At 39.6% G+C, this 22,694-nt stretch overlaps 1 protein-coding gene across 1 annotated transcript; it reads right to left on the reverse strand.

The window, feature by feature from the left end:
* Window positions 1-176: 176 nt before the first annotated feature.
* On the reverse strand, window positions 177-22,247 carry eif2a (eukaryotic translation initiation factor 2A). Its single transcript, XM_060923438.1, has 14 exons — window positions 22,197-22,247; window positions 21,890-21,959; window positions 21,722-21,793; window positions 17,690-17,808; window positions 15,531-15,630; window positions 14,903-14,985; window positions 14,675-14,748; window positions 13,773-13,917; window positions 11,049-11,165; window positions 7,331-7,908; window positions 6,830-6,940; window positions 4,894-5,013; window positions 2,524-2,589; window positions 177-664 (listed from the first exon to the last, which is right to left on the reverse strand). The coding sequence occupies exons 1-14, from the start codon at window positions 22,222-22,224 to the stop codon at window positions 599-601; spliced, it is 1,749 nt and encodes a 582-aa protein (XP_060779421.1). The 5' UTR covers window positions 22,225-22,247; the 3' UTR covers window positions 177-598.
* Window positions 22,248-22,694: the final 447 nt, after the last annotated feature.

Here is a 22,694-nt window from a genome sequence, read left to right on the forward strand (position 1 = left end):
TTTGAATTATATATAACCTTTTATAAAGGTAGTAAAAATATTATTTTTACTAGTTGACCAGTAGACTTTATTCAAATAAGCAGTGGATTAGGGGACTAGTTGTCTATTCCACAGTGAAGGCAAAAATCAAAAGAATACTTAAATTATTCACAAAAATAAATGAACCTAAAAACAAATTTTCATGGTGTACTTTCATGATGTTCTTTATTTGTCTTGCTGATGGAAATTTCAACATATTTGGCAGCATGGAGAAAACACTTAAAAAAATCAACCCCAACATTGTAGCATTTCATGATGTTCCACAGAAATGCACTACTTCAAACCGTTATGCACTGCAGTATCATTAATCCACCAGTTTCATCACGTGTCGAATAACAAAACTTCCCTCAAACTATAAACAACATTGCATAGCAGAAATGCCTTTAGAGGGCCAGGCAATGTTTCATGGATCACCTTGTGTGTTAAAAGAGGAAGAATAAACTGCAACAAATTATTTGTTCATGAATGTTTAATTTTATCTGGCATCAAGTCCAACGGGCTCTGGTTCAGCTCCTTGTGTGCATTAAGCTGTAGTGCTGTGAATGGATTGGAAAATTAGTTACAGCCCTAATTCAAGGTCCTCGAGCTCCTTCAGCAGCTGTGCCTCCTTCTGAATTTTCTCCAGCTGTGGGATGAGCATAGTTTAAGCACAATTATATCATTTAAGGAATTAAGTTCGATACATATGGTTATCTACATGATTCACAGATACAACCCCGATTCCAAAAAAGTTGGGACAAAGTACAAATTGTAAATAAAAACGGAATGCAATAATTTACAAATCTCAAAAACTGATATTGTGTTCACAATAGAACACGGACAACATATCAAACGTCAAAAGTGAGACATTTTGAAATTTCATGCCAAATATTGGCTCATTTGAAATTTCATGACAGCAACACATCTCAAAAAAGTTGGGACAGGGGAAATAAGAGCCTGGAAAAGTTAAAGGTACAAAAAAGGAACAGCTGGAGGACCAAACTGCAACTCATTAGGTCAACTGGCAATAGGTCATTAACATGACTGGGTATAAAAAGAGCATCTTGGAGTGGCGGCGGCTCTCAGAAGTAAAGATGGGAAGAGGATCACCAATCCCCCTAATTCTGCGCCAACAAATAGTGGAGCAATATCAGAAAGGAGTTCAACAGTGTAAAATTGCAAAGAGTTTGAACATATCATCTACAGTGCATAATATCAAAAGATTCAGAGAATCTGGAAGAATCTCTGTGCGTAAGGGTCAAGGCCAGAAAACCAAGGCCAGAAAACCATACTGGGTGCCTGTGATCTTCGGGCCCTTAGACGGCACTGCATCACATACAGGCATGCTTCTGTATTGGAAATCACAAAATGGGCTCAGGAATATTTCCAGAGAACATTATCTGTGAACACAATTCACCGTGCCATCCGCTGTTGCCAGCTAAAACTCTATAGTTCAAAGAAGAAGCCGTATCTAAACATGATCCAGAAGCGCAGACGTCTTCTCTTGACCAAGGCTCATTTAAAATGGACTGTGGCAAAGTGGAAAACTGTTCTGTGGTCAGACGAATCAAAATTTGAAGTTCTTTATGGAAACCAGGGACGCCGTGTCATTCGGACTAAAGAAGAGAAGGACGACCCAAGTTATCAGCGCTGAGTTCAGAAGCCTGCATCTCTGATGGTATGGGGTTGCATTAGTGCGTGTGGCATGGGCAGCTTACACATCTGGAAAGACACCATCAATGCTGAAAGGTATATCCAGGTTCTAGAGCAACGTATGCTCCCATCAGACGACGTCTCTTTCAGGGAAGCCCTTGCATTTTCCAACATGACAATGCCAAACCACATACTGCATCAATTACAGCATCATGGCTATGTAGAAGAAGGGTCCGGGTACTGAACTGGCCAGCCTGCAGTCCAGATCTTTCACCCATAGAAAACATTTGGCGCATCATAAAACGGAAGATATGACAAAAAAGACCCAAGACGGTTGAGCATCTAGAATCCTACATTAGACAAGAATGGGTTAACATTCCTATCCCTAAACTTGAGCAACTTGTCTCCTCAGTCCCCAGACGTTTACAGACTGTTGTAAAGAGAAAAGGGGATGTCTCACAGTGGTAAACATGGCCTTGTCCCAACTTTTTTGAGATGTGGTGTTGTCATGAAATTTAAAATCACCTAATTTTTCTCTTTAAATGATACATTTTCTCAGTTTAAACATGTGATATGTCATCTATATTCTATTCTGAATACAATATGGAATTTTGAAACTTCCACATCAGTGCATTCCATTTTTATTTACAATTTGTACTTTGTCCCAACTTTTTTGGAATCGGGGTTGTATTTATATATTCACATACCATCAAATCACCAAAACATAACTATGTTCATAGTTCATATGTTCATGTTCATTCATATACAGTAAAATTGTGGAAAAGTATAAACAAGGCCAGTATCATATATGTAAAAAAAAAAATAGAGAGCGGAATAAATAAAGTGCAATACCTGATTTTTCTGCATTTGTTTGCCTGTTGCTTGTTGCTCCTTTAACTCATCAATCGCCTTCAGTTTCTGAATCAAACATACAGTATTAGGTTAGCCTCCTCCTGGTATACCATTTAAATAAAGCCAAGCCAAGAAACCTTTGTCCCATGTACACTCAAGCACAGACTTAAGCACACAGTGAAATTTAACCTCTGCATTTAACCCATCTGAAGCAGTGAATATGCACGTGTGCACACACAAGTGAGCAATGAGTGTACACACACACACACAGCAGTGGGAAGCTATGCTACAGCACCCAGGGAGCAGTTGAGGGTTAGGTCAAGGGCATTTCAGCCCAACCTCAGGCCATGGCTGCCCCATGTTAACCTAGCCACATGTCTTTAACTGTGGGAGAAACTGGCGCACCCAGAGGAAACCCATGCAGACATGGGGAGAGCATGCAAACTCCACACAGAAAGGCCCGTCAGCCACTGGGCTTGAACCCAGAACCTTCTTGCCGTGAGGTGACAGTACTAACCACTACACCACTGTGCTGCTGTAACAGCTCGTCCTAAAATACACAATTTTCCTACTTACCCCAAATGGAACTAATGTAGTTAGCAAGCTGACGGCTGCTAATTTAGCACTGTGCTAACAAAGTCACCTCAAAAGGCAGTGTTTGGCTCAGTAATATCACTTACACAGTGGTGATGGTCACTATAATGTTCTGGCCCTAAAGTTTTCAATACTAGTTAGTTCTCCTGGCTTTGTAGCTCCAGTACAAAATTAAGAAGAATCAATTTGGGGTACGTAGAGAATTCTGGGTGAATTTTTTTTTTTTTGCCTAAACAAATCTAAATATTTGCATATAATAATATTGTAGGTTATGCTGCTCTTACAGAGTGCTGCTGAGTTTTGAAATCTGATTGTCATAATGCTCTTGTGCTAATACATTACTGTTTGTAGATTAACAGCTCATGCACAGGGATTTGTATGATATGATGGATGCTTCAAATTAAAAACAAGAGAGCACAATATCCCCCGCTGGCAACTATGCCATAACTCTGGTAAAATGCGATTGAATTGAACAAAATTGCAATATGCGTATTACCAACATATAACAAAGAATCGTGTCAAGATTTATAAAATTCCTCCAAAAATTGTGAGAGGACTTGATTTCAGAAGGTGAGCACCCTTCCCAGGATGGACGGACGGACAGAAGTCACCATGACATAATCCCCCTTCAGGCCTTTCAGTCAGCGGGAGATAAAAAAGTAAACAAATAATAATTGATGTAGTGAAGGTTTCTGTATGGAACCATTTATTTTAACTTTTATGAAAGGAGTCTCCAGTGCAAGTGCTTTGTAACAGTCAGTAAGTTTTCCATTACAGGAAACCGAGGTTTCTGTGTAACATGACAAGCTGCATTTGTTTTGTTTTATTATCTCCACAACATAGGAGACAGCAGGAACCAACTTGTACATCAGAGCGCTGCTGAGTTTTGAAATCTGATTGTCATAATGCTCTTGTACTAATAAATTACTGTTTGTAGATTAACAGCTCATGCACAGGGACTTGTATGATATGATGGATGCTCCAAATTAAAAACAAGAGAGCACAATATCCCCCGCTGGCAACTATGCCATAACTCTGGTGGATGTTTCACAACATTAAACACAACTATAAATGGATAAAAAGTACGAAATGCTGCTCTTTAATTAATAACAGTGCTATGGTATAAGAAGAATAAATGAAAACGCTTCAGGGAAGGCTGTTGGCACAATCAACTTCTGGCAAATAATCACTTCCACCATCACCTTGTTGTTGATTATTTTCCTGTAACAGTGGCATGGTGGTGTAGTGGTTAGCACTGTCGCCTCACAGCAGGAAGGTTCTGAGTTGTGTGTGGAGTTTGCATGTTCTCCCCAAGTCTGCAGGGGTTTCCTCTGGGTATGTTGGTTTTCCCCACAATTCAAAGACATGCGTTTAGGTTAACATGGGGCAGCCATGGCCTGAGGTTGGGCTGAAGTGCCCTTGAGCAAGACACCTAACCCCCAACTGCTCTCTGGGTGCTGTAGCATAGCTGCCCACTGCTCTGTGTGTGTGCTCGTGCTCATTGTTCACTTGTGTGTGCATGCGTGTGTTCACTACTTCAGATGAGTTAAATGCAGAGGACAAATTTCACTGTGCTTGAGTGTGCATGTGACAAATAAAAGCTGCTTCTTCTTCTTCAACAGCACACTGTGTCCTTTTTAAATAAATTTCACTGTCCACTTATGTCGTATGTTGAACACTGATCAGAACGTTCTGCTCTAGTAAGGTTATGAGTTCAAATCAAGTGACCACCAGAAAGCCACTGTAGGTCCATTAACTGCTAAATGCTTAAGATACCTTTTTTAAGTTCTTAATCTTTTTATCAGTTTCAGGGTCTCCATGTGTGGATGCTACAGGAATCTGTCTGGTGGGTGGAGGCTCTGAAGGCGGAATAGGAACTTCTTCAGATTTATTTTCCTGTATTGAGAGAAACAAAAAATTGCGGCAAAAATAATTTATGGAATAACGTAGACAATCCATGCCACAGTTACAGAAGATACTGGAACATTGATATCTGCTCAAGGTGCTGACTGCAAAGTCATCTGAAATGTTTTAATTGTACATGGCCTTTTCCTATGTCCCACAAGAACAATATCATGCAGACGAGATGTGTTCATTTTGACGTGCTAAGGGTCGCTCTCTTCCATTTTCCTACCGCTTGAGGTAAACAGTACAACTCTACGGAAACAGCTGAATGCGAGGAGCTTGAGCTAATTAGCATAACCATAGAACTGCGGCACACCAAGATGACGACGCTGCCAAGAAAATATCGTGACTCTGCATCGGCCTCGGAGGGTTTTGAGTTGCAGGGATGTAATTTGTGGTTGACATTCATGAATAGATCTGTGAAACAAAAGACAAATATATATCTTTTCTCTGTTACTGCTTTTGTGTTATTGTTTCTTTCTCTGTAAGATCAAAACATTAGGTGTATAATTCCATACTCAGACTCACCAATCCAAGACAAGTGCTGCAAATTCTTCGTCAAATTTCATGCCTGTTTCATCCTTCAGTCGATTCCCACGGTCAATCTGTGCCTTCACAAAAATTCTTGCAGAAACCAAAAGGTTGTCTATTGCTTTTCTGGTGCACTTTCTAGCTGAATTGCTTTCAGATTTTCCTTTTCTTTTGCACTGGCTTTTAGCTGGCGGGAGAGTGGAGTCCACCATGTTTGCCCACGCCAACTCATTTTGGTTAAAAGTAGCTCAAACACGCCCCATGGTGGTCACGTGATACTGTTGTTCACTTGCTTTGGCAATCTCCGGAATCCTAAAATGCGGGATGCTTTTTATCTCGGCAAAACATTTACACACAAGATACATGGTGTGTGTAGCAGTGAAACATCTTGAAACTCCAATAGCAAAAAGAAAATTTCTGCCTAGACTTCAACTTTGCAGTCAGAACCTTTAACACAGGGAACTGCATGGCTGTCATACATGAAAAACAATCACTAACACTCATTTCTAGCCTATATTTAAATAATATTGGCTGGCACTGAGTGGTATATCAGATATATTCCATTCAGCTTGCATGATATTGAACGAGTCAAAGACAAGTTCAATATCATGCTAGCTGAATGGAGTATATTTGATATACCACAAAAAAAAGTTAGCCAATATTATTATTATAATAACAATAATACTGGAAATATTTCCACACACTCTTTTTTCCAGTTTTTCGATGTCCATAGGTATGTTTTTCTCTTGTAAATATGTGTGAAGAATAATGAAGTTTTGGTAGCGTTTCGGGTGTTCAATGCATCTTTTTCTTTCCCAGCGAACAAAGAAATGGTTCTATGCATGCGCAGTGGAAAACACCTCATTGAATATTCGCACCAGCTCCGATGTGTGACGTCATATTGTCTTGACAACCATGCAATATCTTAAACCATTTTCAACGCTCGTTCTCCACTGGGTAGCATGACGTAATACACGTAGAATAAGTAATATGCTAACAATATTGCACACTATCAAACCAAATGAATGAAACCCGCTAGAACAGAATATGTTTTGATTCCATCGAAAAAGTGTGCTGTATGTATAATTAATTGTACTGTGTAACAAATATTATGGTATTTTACTTCCGTTTACTAACCTTGGTTGATAGCCATTAATGTATAACTAAGGTTCTTTAAATTTCCAAAATAAAATATCCTGAATACAGAAAAATGCAGAAAATACACATACTAAATAGATCCAAAATGCATTACAAAGGACCATTAACCATAACAGACCTGTTTCGCCGCTTTCTTTGCCTCCCGTTTTCTCTGGTTTTTCAGAGCTGCCTTGGACATCTGCTTGTCTCCAGCACCAGGCTTCATGTTCTGGGGTGGTTCCTCTTCATGCTAGCAGAATAGGATTCATTTTTAATCAGCGTTGATTCCTCTGGCATGAAGGTGGAACCAGAGACCACGAGTTTACATCAATATTCATTGTTTTCTTACCAATTTAATTGGCTAGCACCTGGTAACTATAGTAACTAATCAACCTCTTCAGACATGAAGATATTTGAAGTAAGTGCTACTCTGTGGTCCTTGTATGATGATGTAACATATACAGATGTTTACAGAGCATATATGTATGAGGCAAGAGGACTCTCATGAGGATGTATACAGGGTTTAGTGGGCTCTTGTGTGGAGATTATATCTATCTATCTATCTATCTATCTATCTATCTATCTATCTATATAAAAAGGTTAGAGAATTCAGTGGATTTTCATTAGGATATGAACTCACTAGTTTGAGGCTGCTGCTGCTCTCCGGTTTGTTGCGCAGGGCAGGAGGACGGTAGGCCTGCGTCGGCTTAGCTTCAGTGCTACCGAGCTCACTTGCAGCTGCCTGGTACTTCACTGCCTTCTCTGGGAATGTTCTAGGTAGGAAAGGTTGCCAGATCACCTCCCAGAGTTCCTTCCCTGCTGGTGTGTCTTGCTTGTACAGAACTGTGCCGGTGTAGTGCCAGATCTTATAACCATTACTGACCCTGAGCCTGGGTGAGCAAGTTGCTGTAACAATGTGCTCTCCATCCGGACACCAGGAGAAGAATGTGGTGTCTGCAGCCTGCAGTTTGGACACTTGCTTGTACTTCTTCACATCCCACACCTCCATCTGACCTCTCAAGTTTCCGAAGCCTGCCAGGACCAGGATGTGGCCCTGTGGACTGTAAAAAGCAGCATTGCGTGGACCTGTGCCAAAGTCAAAAACTGGCTCGCACTTCAAGTTAAAGACTGTGGCTTTGGCAGGCATGAAGCCATAAACAACACAAAATTCTGAAGAGCTGGGGCTCCATGTCACATCATAAATAGGGCCATTCTTTGCTGTTCAGAGAAAGAAACAGAATTGTACATGAGAGAATATCAAGTAACAAGAGAACATTTAATAAAATGGGAGTGCAGCCGATACTATAATTACTTGTACGCAGTCATACTGCCCAATACCACAGTTCTGACAGCATGCTTTGTGCTTACAACAACAAATTTATGAAGTGGATGATTTTAAATAAAATCCAGTAGACGGCAGTAAAGTTCGATAGTGACAAAAGAGCCAATGTAGAAATAGGAGTATACATAATTACCAATGTAGAAAAAAAGATTACATCTCATCTCATTATCTCTAGCCGCTTTATCCTGCTCTACAGGGTCGCAGGCAAGCTGGAGCCTATCCCAGCTGACTACGGGCAAAAGGCAGGGTACACCCTGGACAAGTCGCCAGGCCATCACAGGGCTGACACATAGACACAGACAACCATTCACACTCACATTCACACCTACGGTCAATTTAGAGTCACCAGTTAACCTAACCTGCATGTCTTTGGACTGTGGGGGAAACCGGAGCACCAGGTTCTCCACGGACACGGGGAGAACATGCAAACTCCGCAGAGAAAGGCCCTCGAACCCGGACCTTCTTGCTGCGAGGTGACAGCACTAACCACTACACCACCGTGCCGCCAAAAAGATTACATATATGCACATAATCCTAAACATATACAATTAGGCAATGCCAAAAAGCAGAGCTCCTGATGATTGTATGAGCAAAATATTTGCAAGGGCACAAAATCAAACTGAATAATAACAATAATATACAGTAGCATATGAACCACTGAACTGTGTAGTGTCATGTATTTCGCATCAATAAATTGCTGCATTGTCTTGCAACAGTGATACCAATAATGAGATGCACATCGCAGTTATGAATACATATTTATTCCTTTCTTTGACACCGCCATGCCATGCTCCAGAAAAAAACACCATGGCATTTATTATGGTGTGACTCTGCTGGGTGCCTGGTGGACAGCAGTGAACCAGCACTTTCACTTTACATCATTACTATATAGTTACGATCAAATATTATCGGGCATAAGAACTAACTGATATCAATCCGCGGTAGTGTTAGATTATCTAAAACTAAGGAAAGACGCTCATAATTGCTATTGAACGAAACAATAATTGTGTTTACACAAGCGTTTAGAGTAAGAACTTGTTCAGGTAAAGAAAAAAAACAAACAAAAAAAATCCATAATGGAATGATATGTACAAATGATGTATGTGTACTACCAAAGGGAGCCCGATCATAAATGTAAGGCAACATATCTCATAAACACTTGACCATCAGACAATTAAATTTATATCTTTATTTACATAAGAGAGATTTATATCTTTATTTACATAAGAGAGATGGGTTTTTATCCAGCAGCTATGGAAAAAATATATTTTTTCATCATCAAAATTTTCTGTAAAATGTATTAGTAAATAATCACACATTATTTTTTAAAAAGCAAATTAAAAATAAGTGCTGGATAAAAACCCATCTCTCTTATGTAAATAAAGATATAAATTTAATTGTCTGATGGTCAAGTGTTTATGAGATATGTTGCCTTACATTTATGATCGGGCTCCCTTTGGTAGTACGCATACATCATTTGTACATATGTAAGGACGTCATATGATCGCAAAAGCCATCTAATCAGGTCGATACGTTACCATATTCTCTTAAGTATGGAGCTTCACTCCGCTATAATTTTGGAAATATACCCAGACACACTGTGGCTGCAGTTGCAGATTAGCATATCATAGCATATCAATAACTGTCTGCGCTCTCTGATACCCCTTTTCCACCAAATCAGTTCCAGGGCTGGTTCGGGGCCAGTGCTGGTGCTGGTTCACAACTCGTTCAACTTGCGAGCCAGCTGAGAATCAGCTTGCTTTTCCATCGCTCGCGGTGCTAAGAGAAGACACGTCATTACGTCGCTGTATACGTCAGTTACGTCGTTGTATACGTCATTACGTCGCTGTATACGTCAGTTACGTCGCTACGTTTGCATAAACCTTGGCGCAAATATCGAAGCAAAAACAACGCGGAAGAAGCAGTAGCAGCAGCAACAACAACAATAATAATAATAATGGATGACTTCACGTTTGTACAGCTGCTGCTTCTCGTTGCTTAAAAATGGCGATCTTTCGCGGTCTTGTTATTGTTGTAGGTCTTAACAACTCCGCCCCCCCCGCTGACGTAAGCGGTTCTTTCCTCTGGCCCAGCAGAGAGTTGGTGCTAGCCTGGAACCGGTTTTTCTGGCCCCAGAGCCAGTTCTTTGTCAGTGGAAACAGAAAACCCGGTTCTAAACTAAGCACTGGCCCCGAACCAGCCCTGGAACTGCTTTGGTGGAAAAGGGGCATGAGTGCCCTTCAAGTTACTGATGATAAATTCGTGCCACTTTCACCAAGAAACTTAAGAACATGAGAAAATATAAGCTAACAACCACTTTATTCTAATCTCTCAAATGTTAGCTTGCAAGATCACTCTGACCATACAAACTAGCTATAAATACACAATACAAACTACCTTGATAAATATTACGGCTAATGCAGCTGCAGAAAGATTACAGTGATGGACATTAGATCTCATTCTTGCTGTTATATCGACTAAAGTTTAAATGATTGTGGTAAAGAATTGTTTTCAAGATAAAAGTGTGTTAGGAATTTTGATGAACTACTTGAAGCTGGTCTAATGCTAAAACGTCATCTTTTACAACTATGATTATACAGAAATATAGTAATCTAATGCTTGAAAATGATGTGAGTAGAAAGTAGAAATTTTTCTTTCACATATAGTGAGTAAAAGTCAAACATATTAGGAGAAACACAAACAAGTAAGGTACATATAGTTCAAAATAAAACTTACTTCACTACAGTAAGAATGTAATCCTATTATTCCATTGCCAAAAATAATATTTTTCTTGGACATCATTATCTCAACTCATTTTGCAAAATATTGGTGGACTTTAAGCATCAACAGCTGCATGACTATCAAGATGGTTACAAAGGCACAAACTAACAATTCTGTCCTGGACAAAAACTAACAGTTTGGTTACTGTAGCAGTCAGTGTAGCTGTCAACATCCTATATGCTGTGGGGATTTAAACAGTATAGTTTAATTTCATATATTTGTAAAGGACACTTACGGAGCTGAACCACTGCACTGTCTCCGTTTATTGCGAGATAATGTAATGTCTGCTCTCCGTAGTACGATGCGCCCGTTTTATCCACTTCTGTGCTAGCTGTAACTAGAACTGCACTGGCTACAGGAAAGAGAAGAATTAGTCAGTAACTAATATGGATACAAACACGTTTTAAAATAGATTTAAAATAACTTTATTTTTAGGACAACCCATATTCCAAAAAAGTTGGGACACTCTGTAAAACATAAATAAAAACAGAATGTGAAGAAATCATAGAAACTCTATATTTCACTGAAAATAGTACAAAGACAACATATCAAATGTTGAAACTGAGAAATTTTATTGGTTTTTGAAAAATATATGCTCAATTTTTTTATTTGATGTCAGCAACATGTTTCAAAATGTTTGGGACAGGGGCAACAAAAAACTGAAAAAGTTGTATAATGCTCAAAAAACCTCATTTGGTTAATTGGCAACAGGTCAGTAACATGATTGGGAATAAAAAGAGCATCCCAGAGAGGCTGAGTCTCTCAGAAGTAAAGATGGGGAGGGGTTCACCACTCTGTGAAAGACAAACAGTGCAACAATTTAAGAATAATGTTCCTCAATGTAAAATTGCAAAGAATTTGGGGATCACAACATCTATGGGACATAATATCACTAAAAGATTCAGAGAATCTGGAGAAATCTCTGTACGCAAGAGACAAGGCTGAAAACTGACACTGGATGCCTGTGATCTTCAGGCTCTTAGGTGACTGCATTAAAAGCAGACACGTGTCTGTAGTGGAAATCACTGTATGGGCTCAGGAACACCTCAGAAAACCATTGTCTGTGAAAACAGTTCATTACTGCATCCACAAATACAAGTTAAAGCCAGATATAAACAATATCCAGAAACACCGCCACCTTCTCTGGGCCTGAGCTCTTTTACGATGGACTGAGGTGAAGTGGAAAATTGTCCCGAGGTCTAACAAATCAAAAGTAGAAATTATTTTTAGAAATCATGGACACAATGTCCTCCAGGCTAAAGAGGAGAGGGACCATCCAGCTTGTTATCAGTGTACAGTTCAAAAGCCAGCATCTGTGATGGTATGAGGGTGCATTAGTGCACATGACATGGGTAGCTTGTACATCTGGGAAGGCATCATTAATGCTGAATGATATATACAAGTTTCGGAGCAATATGCTTCCATCCAGACAAAATCTTTTTCAGGGAAGGCCTTCCTTCTTTCAGCAAGACAATGCCAAACCATTTTCTGCACATATTAAAACTGCATGGCTCTGTAGTAAAAGAGTCTGGGTGCTAAACTGGCCTGCCTGCAGTCCAGATCTGTCTCCCATTTAAAACATTTGGCATGTTATAAACCGCAAAATACGACAAAGGAGACCCCAAACTGTTGAGTAAATTAAACTGTATATCAGGCAAGAATTGGGACATCATTTCTCTTTCAAAACTACAGCAATTGGTCTCCTCAGTTCCCACAAGTTTAGAGTGTTGTTAAAAGTAGAGGTGATGCAACACACTAGTAAACATGCCTGGGTCCCAACTTTTCTGAAACTTTTGCTGACATCAAATTCAAAATGAGCATGTATTTAAAAAAAAAACATAAAATTTCTCAAGTTTCAACATTTCAAATGTTGTCTTTGTACTATTTTCAATTAAATATAGGGTTTGCATGATTTACAAATTATCACATTCTGTTTTTATTTATAGTTTACACAGCATCCCAACTTTTTTGGAACTGGGGTTGTAAATTACATTATCCTTAATTCAGGGCTAATGAAAATTTGTACAAAATGTCCACAAATTGCCTTAAATTTTGGACCCCAAACATGTCTTGACTAATTGAATTCAGGAGGAATTTTAAGGGTTTTTTTTGTTTCACTTTTAGCTGAACTACTTTTTTAAATGAACAGTTTTCTGTAATTGGCATGAAAATTAGCTTGTTTAATAAACCCAACTAAATTAACAATACAGAATGTGAAGATTTGCAAATCTTCACATTCTGGTTTTTTTTTTTTTATATTTTACACAGTTTCCCAACTTTTTTGGAACTGGGGTTGTAAATTACATTATCCTTAATTCAGGGCTAATGAAAATTTGTACAAAATGTCCACAAATTGCCTTAAATTTTGGACCCCAAACATGTCTTGACTAATTGAATTCAGGAGGAATTTTAAGGGTTTTTTTTGTTTCACTTTTAGCTGAACTACTTTTTTAAATGAACAGTTTTCTGTAATTGGCATGAAAATTAGCTTGTTTAATAAACCCAACTAAATTAACAATACAGAATGTGAAGATTTGCAAATCTTCACATTCTGGGTTTTTTTTTTATATTTTACACAGTTTCCCAACTTTTTTGGAATTGGGGTTCTATTAATACATCAAAAGCATAACATTTCGGGGTGTCGTGGCTCAGGTGGCTAAGGCGCCATACCATAAATCCGGGGACCTGGGTTCGATTCCGACCCGAGGTCATTTCCTGATCCCTCCCCGTCTCTCTCTCTCCCGCTCATTTCCTGTCTCTACACTGTCCTATCCAATAAAGGTGAAAAAAGCCCAAAGAAAATCTTTTAAAAAAAAGCATAACATTTCCAAATAGTCACAGCGGGAAGCTTAAAGTTCGGTGCTGGTGACTAGATGGTTGCGAGTTTAAATCTCAGGACTGCCAGAAAACCAGCAGTCACTCAACATGTTCACATGCAAGTAAATACAGGTTCAAATACCTCTTCTGTTCCACAGCATGGTCGCTTTATCAGCCTTGAAAAAGCTTTTGTTGGCCAGAGCTGAGGCAGGACCGCTGAAATTAGGGTACTGATAAAGCCGGACAAAAGAGGGGGCACCCTTGCTTCCAGGAACGTAGACAGCAACCTTGAGTGACACAAAAGAGATTAAACAATTAGCTATACATAAAAATCAGTTATATCAATAATTACAATATTCAACTCATGAATATTATTAATTGTGGTCAGTTTGTCCCTGCAGTCCACTGGGAAGTAGGCTGCCTAAGTAGGCAGCATTTTGGTCTGCGTATCGACTCCTAAGATAACATTTAGAAAGGAGCACAAAGAAAGCTGTATTATGAGAAAACTCATGTTGAGCAAAGTTTTGAGGAACACCACAAGGGGCCTTCTTGAAGAAAGGAATACCAGAAATCGGATGGATGGATGGATGGATCTGACTTGTTTCAATGCTGATACAGGGTCTCAAACTACTGGCCATGTATGTTGGCTTTATCATTGCCAGGATATTATTAGAGCTAATAAAAATAAGGATTAAAACACTTTGGGGGCATGCTGTTAGAGGAACCTGCTTAGAACTGCTGCTCATGCTGCATCACAGAGCAGAGTAACACAATCAGAGGAAAGTGCTATCTGCCCTCTTCCACATATATGAACTCGCTGATGCCCATGATTGGTTTATGTCTCTCTGACTGACAGGTAACAGAGTATAAAACACCCCTCCCACACAGCTTTCTGTTGCACCACTTGGGAGCACAACAATTACATTTTTCTCAGCTGGAACTACTATCAGAGTTATACTGGCATAGAAAATTAATCCACACCTCCTGACCAATCAGAATTGAGAATTCAACAGCGCTCACAAGGGGTGACAACTTTTGCAATACCTTGCTTGGCTGGGTTCCTGGTGACAGAGCAAAGGCTGATACCTTCTGAAGATGAAGTTTGTTGGCAATGGTTTCTGCACACAAGCAAAACACCCGTTTAGAGAGACACATCAGCTGATAAACATTCACTATCACCACATACAGTTTTAAAGGATAATGCACAAATGTTCAGCTGCTTCATGTTTATGTGGTAACTGGACCAAAAATGGTGGAGAAACAAAGACTTGCCGAAGTTATTATTCTCGAAGAAATGCAGCTCATTGTTCACACATCTCACTGCAACACTTTCATCATCTGCCCAACTTGGACACCTTAAAACACAGCATCACATCATTCAACATATAATAAGGTATCATGACAAATTTAGCTACAAATCACGTGACTTGGGACAACCCAACGTTAGGCTTGAATCAGTACATTGGTCTCAGTATTTATGATACAGCTGCATTTCTGTTTCAATAAAGTCTGATAGCATAAACCGCGTCCTTAAGACTAGTGTGCTAGAGCAATGTTAGAAAATGATGTATATTGGAACATCAGTGATTGTGAGTGCATGTCAGTCCCATTTAAGCAGGACATGTATGGCAGACTGGAAAAACCCTTCATTTTTACATCATCTACTATACACACTTCTGAAAACAGCAGGCTTAACTGGTTAAATAAAATGGTTTTGTTGAAATATATTTATGCTCCTTTAAAAGTTGAGGTGTTAATATACTGTATGTTACAGGCAGAAGAATCCAGTTGTGGCCCAAACCTTATTTTTCATGATCTTTTTGACAGAATAAAGCCACAGCAAGATCTGCTGGTAAGATGACTGATGACTTGACACGCATGTTATTATTATTTTACTCACCATCCCTCTACTTTTTTCTGGTAAAAGGCTTTGAAACAGTTTCCTGTTTGCAGATCCCACAACTGGAGGTTCGCCTCACCCTGAGGATTATCTTGTGATTCTGAAACATTACATGAATTAATTCATGACAAGTTAATACTCATTGATAATACAACCCCAATTCCAAAAAAGTTGGGACGCTGCGTAAACTGTAAATAAAAACAGAATGTCATAATTTGCAAATCATGGAAACCCTATATTTTATTGAAAATAGTACAAAGACAACATATCAAATGTTGAAACTGAGAAATTTTATGTTTTTTTAAAAAATATATGCTCATTTTGAATTTGATATCAGCAACACGTTTCAACAAAGTTGGGACAGGGGCATGTTTACCACGGTGTTGCATCACCTCTTCTTTTAACAACACTCTGTAAACGTTTGGGAACTGAGGAGACCAATTGCTGTAGTTCTGAAAGAACAATGTTGTCTCATTCTTGCCCGATATACAATTTCAGTTGCTCAACAGTTTGGGGTCTCCTTTGTCGTATTTTGCGCTTCATAACATGCCAAATGTTTTAAACGGGAGACAGGTCTGGACTGCAGGCAGGCCAGTTTAGCACCCAGACTCTTTTACTACAGAACCATGCAGTTTTAATATGTGCAGAAAGCGGTTTGGCATTGTCTTGCTGAAAGAAGGAAGGCCTTCCTTGAAAAAGATTTTGTCTGGATGGAAGCATATTGCTCCGAAACATGTATATATCATTCAGCATTAATGATGCCTTCCCAGATGTACAAGCTACCCATGTCATGTGCACTAATGCACCCTCATACCATCACATATGCTGGCTTTTGAACTGTGCACTGATAACAAGCCAGATGGTCCCTCTCCTCTTTAGCCTGGAGGACGTGGTGTCCATGATTTCTAAAAATAATTTCTACTTTTGATTTGTTAGACCTCAGGACAATTTTCCACTTTGCTTCAGTCCATCGTAAAAGAGCTCGGGCCCAGAGAAGGTGGTGGTGCTTCTGGATATTGTTTATATCTGGTTTTAACTTGCATTTGTGGAAGCAGTAATGAACTGTTTTCACAGATGATGGTTTTCTGAAGTGTTCCTGAGCCCATACAGTGATTTCCACTACAGACATGTGTCTGCTTTTAATGCAGTGTCGCCTTAGGGTCTGAAGATCACAGGCATCCAGTGTCAGTTTTCAGCCTTGTCTCTTGCATTCAGAGATTTCTCCAGATTCTCTGAATCTTTTAATGATATTATGTACCACAGATGATGTGATGCCCAAATTCTTTGCAACTTTACATTGAGGAATGTTATTCTTAAATTGTTGCACTGTTTGCCCACACAGTATTTCACAGAGTGGTGAATTACTTCTGAGAGACTCCGCCTCTCTGGGATGCTCTTTTTATACCCAATCATGTTACTGATCTGTTGCCAATTAAACAAATGAGGTTTTTTTTTAGCATTACACAGCTTTTTCACTCTTTTGTTGCCCTTGTCCCAACTCTTCTGAAACATGTTGCGGACATCAAATTCAAAATGGGCATATATTTAAAAAAAAACAATAAATTCCTCAGGTTTCAACATCTGATATGTTGTCTTTGTACTATTTTCAATGAAAAATAGGCTTTCCATGATTTGCAAATCTTCACATTCTGTTTTTAGTTATGTTTTACACAGTTTCCCAACTTTTTGGAACTGGGGTTGTATATCAGATTACTGTAAGATAACATGGAGTAAACTTTATCCTGTGCATATTGTGAAATGTGATATTTTAAATAGCTGTTCCTACACTGTTTAATCTGGGCTGGATAATCAGTAATTACTCCCATCATTAATACTTGATACTATGATTATATCACAGGTAAGTTTTTTTTAAAGGCATGACACAAAGCAGAGTGGAAAAAGTAAAATGCCTAAAACCTCTTTACTCATAATAAAGTCACTGTAATGATCATTAACTGTACACAAAATCATAATGTTTTGATGTTTGGAATGTTCAGAAGTTATAAACCAATAGAGCTGTGCCAAAAGCCGATCCTGTGTGTTTAAGCACAAGTGGGTAATTTTTCTTCATTGATTTCAGTAGTTGTGTTTATAACAAACAAATCAGACACATCACATTGCACACTCATGTTCCCATTACATGACTTCAGTATACTCACTGGTGTACTGCTTCCATGTAACCAACACTTTGTTAAGAGGAGAAAATGCCAGGAAGGTCGTTTTTGGGAGATCAAAAGATTTCACCAAATCTCCATTTGCAACTTTAATCACGCTGACCCTGCAGTAAATAAGTAAGTAAGTAAGTAAATAAATAAATAAATAAAAGCAGCAATTATTTATTTCTTTTTCAAACATGTCTGATGTGAACTAATAAATGCAAATATAGCTCATTCATTCATTCATTTTTCTTCTGCTTTTCCTGGTAGGGGAGAAGTCCTGTGCAGACTTCTCGATCCCAAGCCAGGGATTCCAGTTCCTCTTGGGGCTCTAAAGATGTTTCCAAACAAGTTGTGAGATTTAATCTCTCCAGATTTAATCTCTCCGGGGGGGGGGAGCAGGAAAGATATTGCACTTTATATTGCACATTGTCTGGTATTGCTTATTGTTAGGCTAGGCTACTGCTCCTTCTCGTCCTCTGTCCTCCTGTTACCCCTCCCCCCAGAGAGGAGTTGTACAGTCTGATGGCATGAAGGACAAAGGAGTTTTTGAGTCTGTTCGTCCTGCACTTGGGAAGGAGCATTCTGTCACTGAACAGGCTCCTCTGGTTGCTGATGACGGTGCGCAAAGGGTGACTGGCATCGTCCATGATGTTCAATAGTTTGTCCATAGGTGTTGTCAACCTAAGAAACTTTGCTGCTAAATTTGGGGACTTTTCAAACCCACTTTAGTGTCTAACTTAAAAAAAAAAAGGCCTCGCAAGAAATCTAGCAACTTTTTGAGCAAACGTGAGTGACTGTCTTGAACTCGATATGGCTCTCCGACTCACATCACAGCCATTGTTATGAGTTTAGAAATCAGGCTCGCTCGACTCACCATCATGCCTGACTGTGTTGCGCTTACAACCAATCACTGATAACCATACCCCCCCCACACACAAAACCAGTCACCGATCACCATTGTTTGTCCCACCCTCGCACCTCTTTGTTCTTCATTTTAAACTCTTTCTTGGAGATATTATAAGTACTAAAAGTGAGTAAACGTTTTCCTTCACGTCTACTCGCCGTTACTGGTTCTTTTTGTCTATGTTTTTGAGAGAAAGTTTAGTATCCCCTAAATGCATAAAAGTTTAATTCATTATTCTACATTAATGAATCTATTATTTTCCATTCTGATAAAACTGTATCCCCGGGTACTGTGGCATAGCTGCCCACTGCTCTGGGTATGTACAGTGGTGCTTGAAAGTTTGTGAACCCTTTAGAATTTTCTATATTTCTGCATAAATATGACCTAAAACAGCATCAGATTTTCACACAAGTCCTAAAAGTAGATAAAGAGAACCCAGTTAAACAAAGAGATAAAAATATTATACTTGGTCATTTATTTATTGAGGAAAATGATCCAATATTATTCGATTTGTATGTAGGACTAGATGTTATAATCCCTAAGAACTGACTTTACTTGGTCTGTTGTCCTGCTGAAGGGGATGGATGTGTGTGTGTGTGTGTGTGTGTGTGTGTGTGTGTGTGTGTGTGTGTGAGATATTGACCACTTGTGGCTGGTGACTGGGATACATCTTCAGTTGTGTTCCCCAGCATCGCTAGGTGTTTCGGCCTTTTATTCACAATACACCCTCTGCTGAAGCAGGCCCACCACAGGTTGATCAGTCCTGGGTGTGTGTCACAGAGTCACTGGCCTCCCCTGGTGGCTCAAGTGGGGTCCTTCCTCTTCAACCATATCCAGTGGCTACTTCTCTCCGCTGTGTCTGCAAGGGCTTTTGTTGTTTTCTAGTTTGCCTGCCCCATAATTCCCAGTTCTCTAAGAAGTTTAACCATGGAGTTGGCCACAAAGCCCCTGCATCCAACTTCAATTGGACGCAGTTTGATGTTCCAGCCACGCAGCTCCGCTTCTGCTGCCAGGTCGGAGCAGCATCTTCCGCTCATGTGCCTCCTCCACGGCATCCTCCCAGGGGACTTTCAGCTCAACTATGAAAGCCGTTCGTTGTTCCTCAGACCATAAGACAAGATCTGGTCTCAGACTGGTGCTGGCAATTTCTTTGGGGAAGGTAAGTTTGTGGATTACATCCACAAGCATCTTCCAATCCCTGGCTCCACTCAGAGAGGATGCCTCTGGCTGCGAGGAGTTCCCTTTCTGCTTTTGGCCTTCTCTATGAAAAGCTACTGTGAATGGGGGCGCCTGCTGGTCATTGATAGGTAGTTCGTTGATAGCTTTCCTTTTTGTTTCTATCTCTGCTGCCAGGCATTTCAAAACCTGGTTATGTCTCCATGTGTATCTACCTTGTGATAAGCTGATGTTGCATCCCACTAAGAAGTGTTTGAGATTAGCGGGACATTGAGCAGACATTAAACAAAGGGGACAGGTGGGATCTTCTCCAAACCATCGGTGTAAGTTAGTAGGGGAAGGGTATGTAGCTCGAATAAGAAAGCTTATGCTGCTTGCTTCTTTGTACCACAGGTCTCTCCAGGTGATGTTCCTTTTCACAACATCCTCCCATCTTGTCCAGCATCCTTGTGAGGCTTGAGATACCGCTTTGGCAGTTCTGCCAGCTTCTTCTTGCTGACGCATCTTGTCTACCACTAGTTGACGCTGCTCTGCTGGTGTAGCTTTCTGCCAGGTCAGTCTAGATGTTTCTAGCCCAAAGCCCCCTCTCCCTTGCTGAACCTGACCCACCATGTTGCGATGTCATAGGGCTGATTTTGCTTTGTGGACTGCTCTTGTTGGGTTCCACTTCCTTCCTGTGTTGAGGGTGACGCCAGCCTCTCTCACTACTGTGTCCCGGGATTCTTTGAGCATCATTTCCAGTCTTACCTTGGAGCATTTGTACTCCTCAGTAAGACTGGAGATTGGGAGTGATAGAGCTCCATTTCCATACAGGGCTACGCTTGTGAGGCATCTTGGTAGCCCTAGGCATTTCCTCACGTAAGAACTGATCATCTTTTCCAGTTTGTGCGCATAGATAGCTACCTCGTACATGGTAAGGGGCCACAGGAGACGAGGTAGTAGGCCAAACTGGAGGCACCACGCCTTCAGTTTCCCTGGGAGGGCTCATTTGTCTATATACTTGGGGCCAGCAATTGTGTCTTCTTTCAGCTGTTGGATCTGCTGTGCATCTTTGAGGTTTGCATCATACCAGCGCCCTAGGCTTTTTATGGGCTTCTGGAGGACCGTTGGTATTGGTTCGTTTTCGATGTAAAACCTGTCATTGTTTTTTTAAAGATATTTTTGGGGGGCTTTTTTCAACTTTATTGAATAGGACCGTGTAGAGACAGGAAATGAGCGGGAGAGATCGGGAAATGACCTCAGGTCGGAATCGAACCCGGGTCCCCAGATTTATGGTATGGCGCCTTATCCACCTGTGCCTACTCACACCTGATTGTCATCCCATTGATTGAAAACACCTGACTCTAATTTCACCTTCCAATTAACTGCTAATCCTAGAGGTTCACATACTTTTGCCACTCACAGATATGTAATATTGGATCATTTTCCTCAATAAATAAATGACCAAGTATAATATTTTTGTCTCATTTGTTTAACTGGGTTCTCTTTATCTACTTTTAGGACTTGTGTGAAAATCTGATGATATTTTAGGTCATATTTTGCAAAAATATAGAAAATTCTAAAGGGTTCACAAACTTTCAAGCACCACTGTATGTGTGCTCATTGTTCACTTGTGTATGCATGCATGCATTCACTGCTTCAGATGGGTTAAATGCAGAGGAGGAATTTCACTGTGCTTGTGTACATGTGACAAATCAGGGCTTCTTCTTCTATTATATTCCAAGTGAACATCTTTATTCTTCCTTGTACCCATATTTGGAATATGGTATGTCATTGATCATGATGAATAACTGATATGCAAATTAGTCTGCGACGTCACATGTCTGAGGGCTTTTCTGAGCTTGCTTTTACTTTCCCCTGAAAAGCTCAGTGTTCCCATGGCAACACTACACTCTACCAGGAGCTGACCAGGGGCCATCAGTGTAATGTGTGTGAAGCGTATTTATACATACTTCTCCCCATTGCACCAGCCAAACAAAGTTCCATCCCTGCTGAAAGTCACATATTTGCTCATTCGTTCATCTCTGAAACATAATGATGATATTTAGTTAAAGATGAGGTTAAATTAACACTGAAAGAATCCTGTGCTAAATTCTGGTCATGTAAATTGCAAAGCTCACCGCTGGAAAATGGGACTTTCCTCATAGTTCGGTGGTCCGCGGAGCAGAAATGTGCCATCAGACCCTCGAACTGTTATAATAACAGAAAGATCATTATGGTGTTACAGTAACCACATTTCAGCAGTAAACGTGGGACTGGAGCCTGTGTGTGTTTTTCTCATACAGAAACCAAGCTGAACATCATGTTTTAAATGAAAATAACCACAACATCTTACAGATTCCACTTCACATAACATCCATGTGCCTCTAAAACTCAATAACACTTTAACTGTCCACGTGAATAATAACGCGAAATGAATTTGCTTACCTGCTAAGTGAGGTATGGGAGGCGCCATGTTGAACCGGAAGTAGTCGGGAAAGGCCCTCGCCCACGTGACACAGACTCATCTAAGATGTGGAAACATATTTTGTGTAATTTTTTTAAATAATTTAAAATTATAACTTGTATAATTATAATTACCTTTCATAGTTGTTTGTTTTGGAATTGCATGACGATTATTATTATTATTATTATTATTATTATTATTATTATTATTATTATTATTATATTTTTCACATTTGTGAATTTATAATTTTCTTATAATTTTGTACATAGTATTGAACATTGCAACTGAATGTTACAATAATAATAATAATAATAATAATAATAATAATAATAATCACTTCTTATGTTTTGATTCTTCCAGAATTCACCATTCATACTGGAAAATTTGGCTTGGTTGATTTAAAATATGAGAAGCGTGAGATGTACTGCCCAGTAGAAAATGTTGAAGAGGTATGATGTGACATGTTAACCAATAAGAAT

This window comes from Neoarius graeffei, chromosome 6 (genome assembly GCF_027579695.1).
Source record: "Neoarius graeffei isolate fNeoGra1 chromosome 6, fNeoGra1.pri, whole genome shotgun sequence".
Classification (NCBI taxonomy): domain Eukaryota; kingdom Metazoa; phylum Chordata; class Actinopteri; order Siluriformes; family Ariidae; genus Neoarius; species Neoarius graeffei.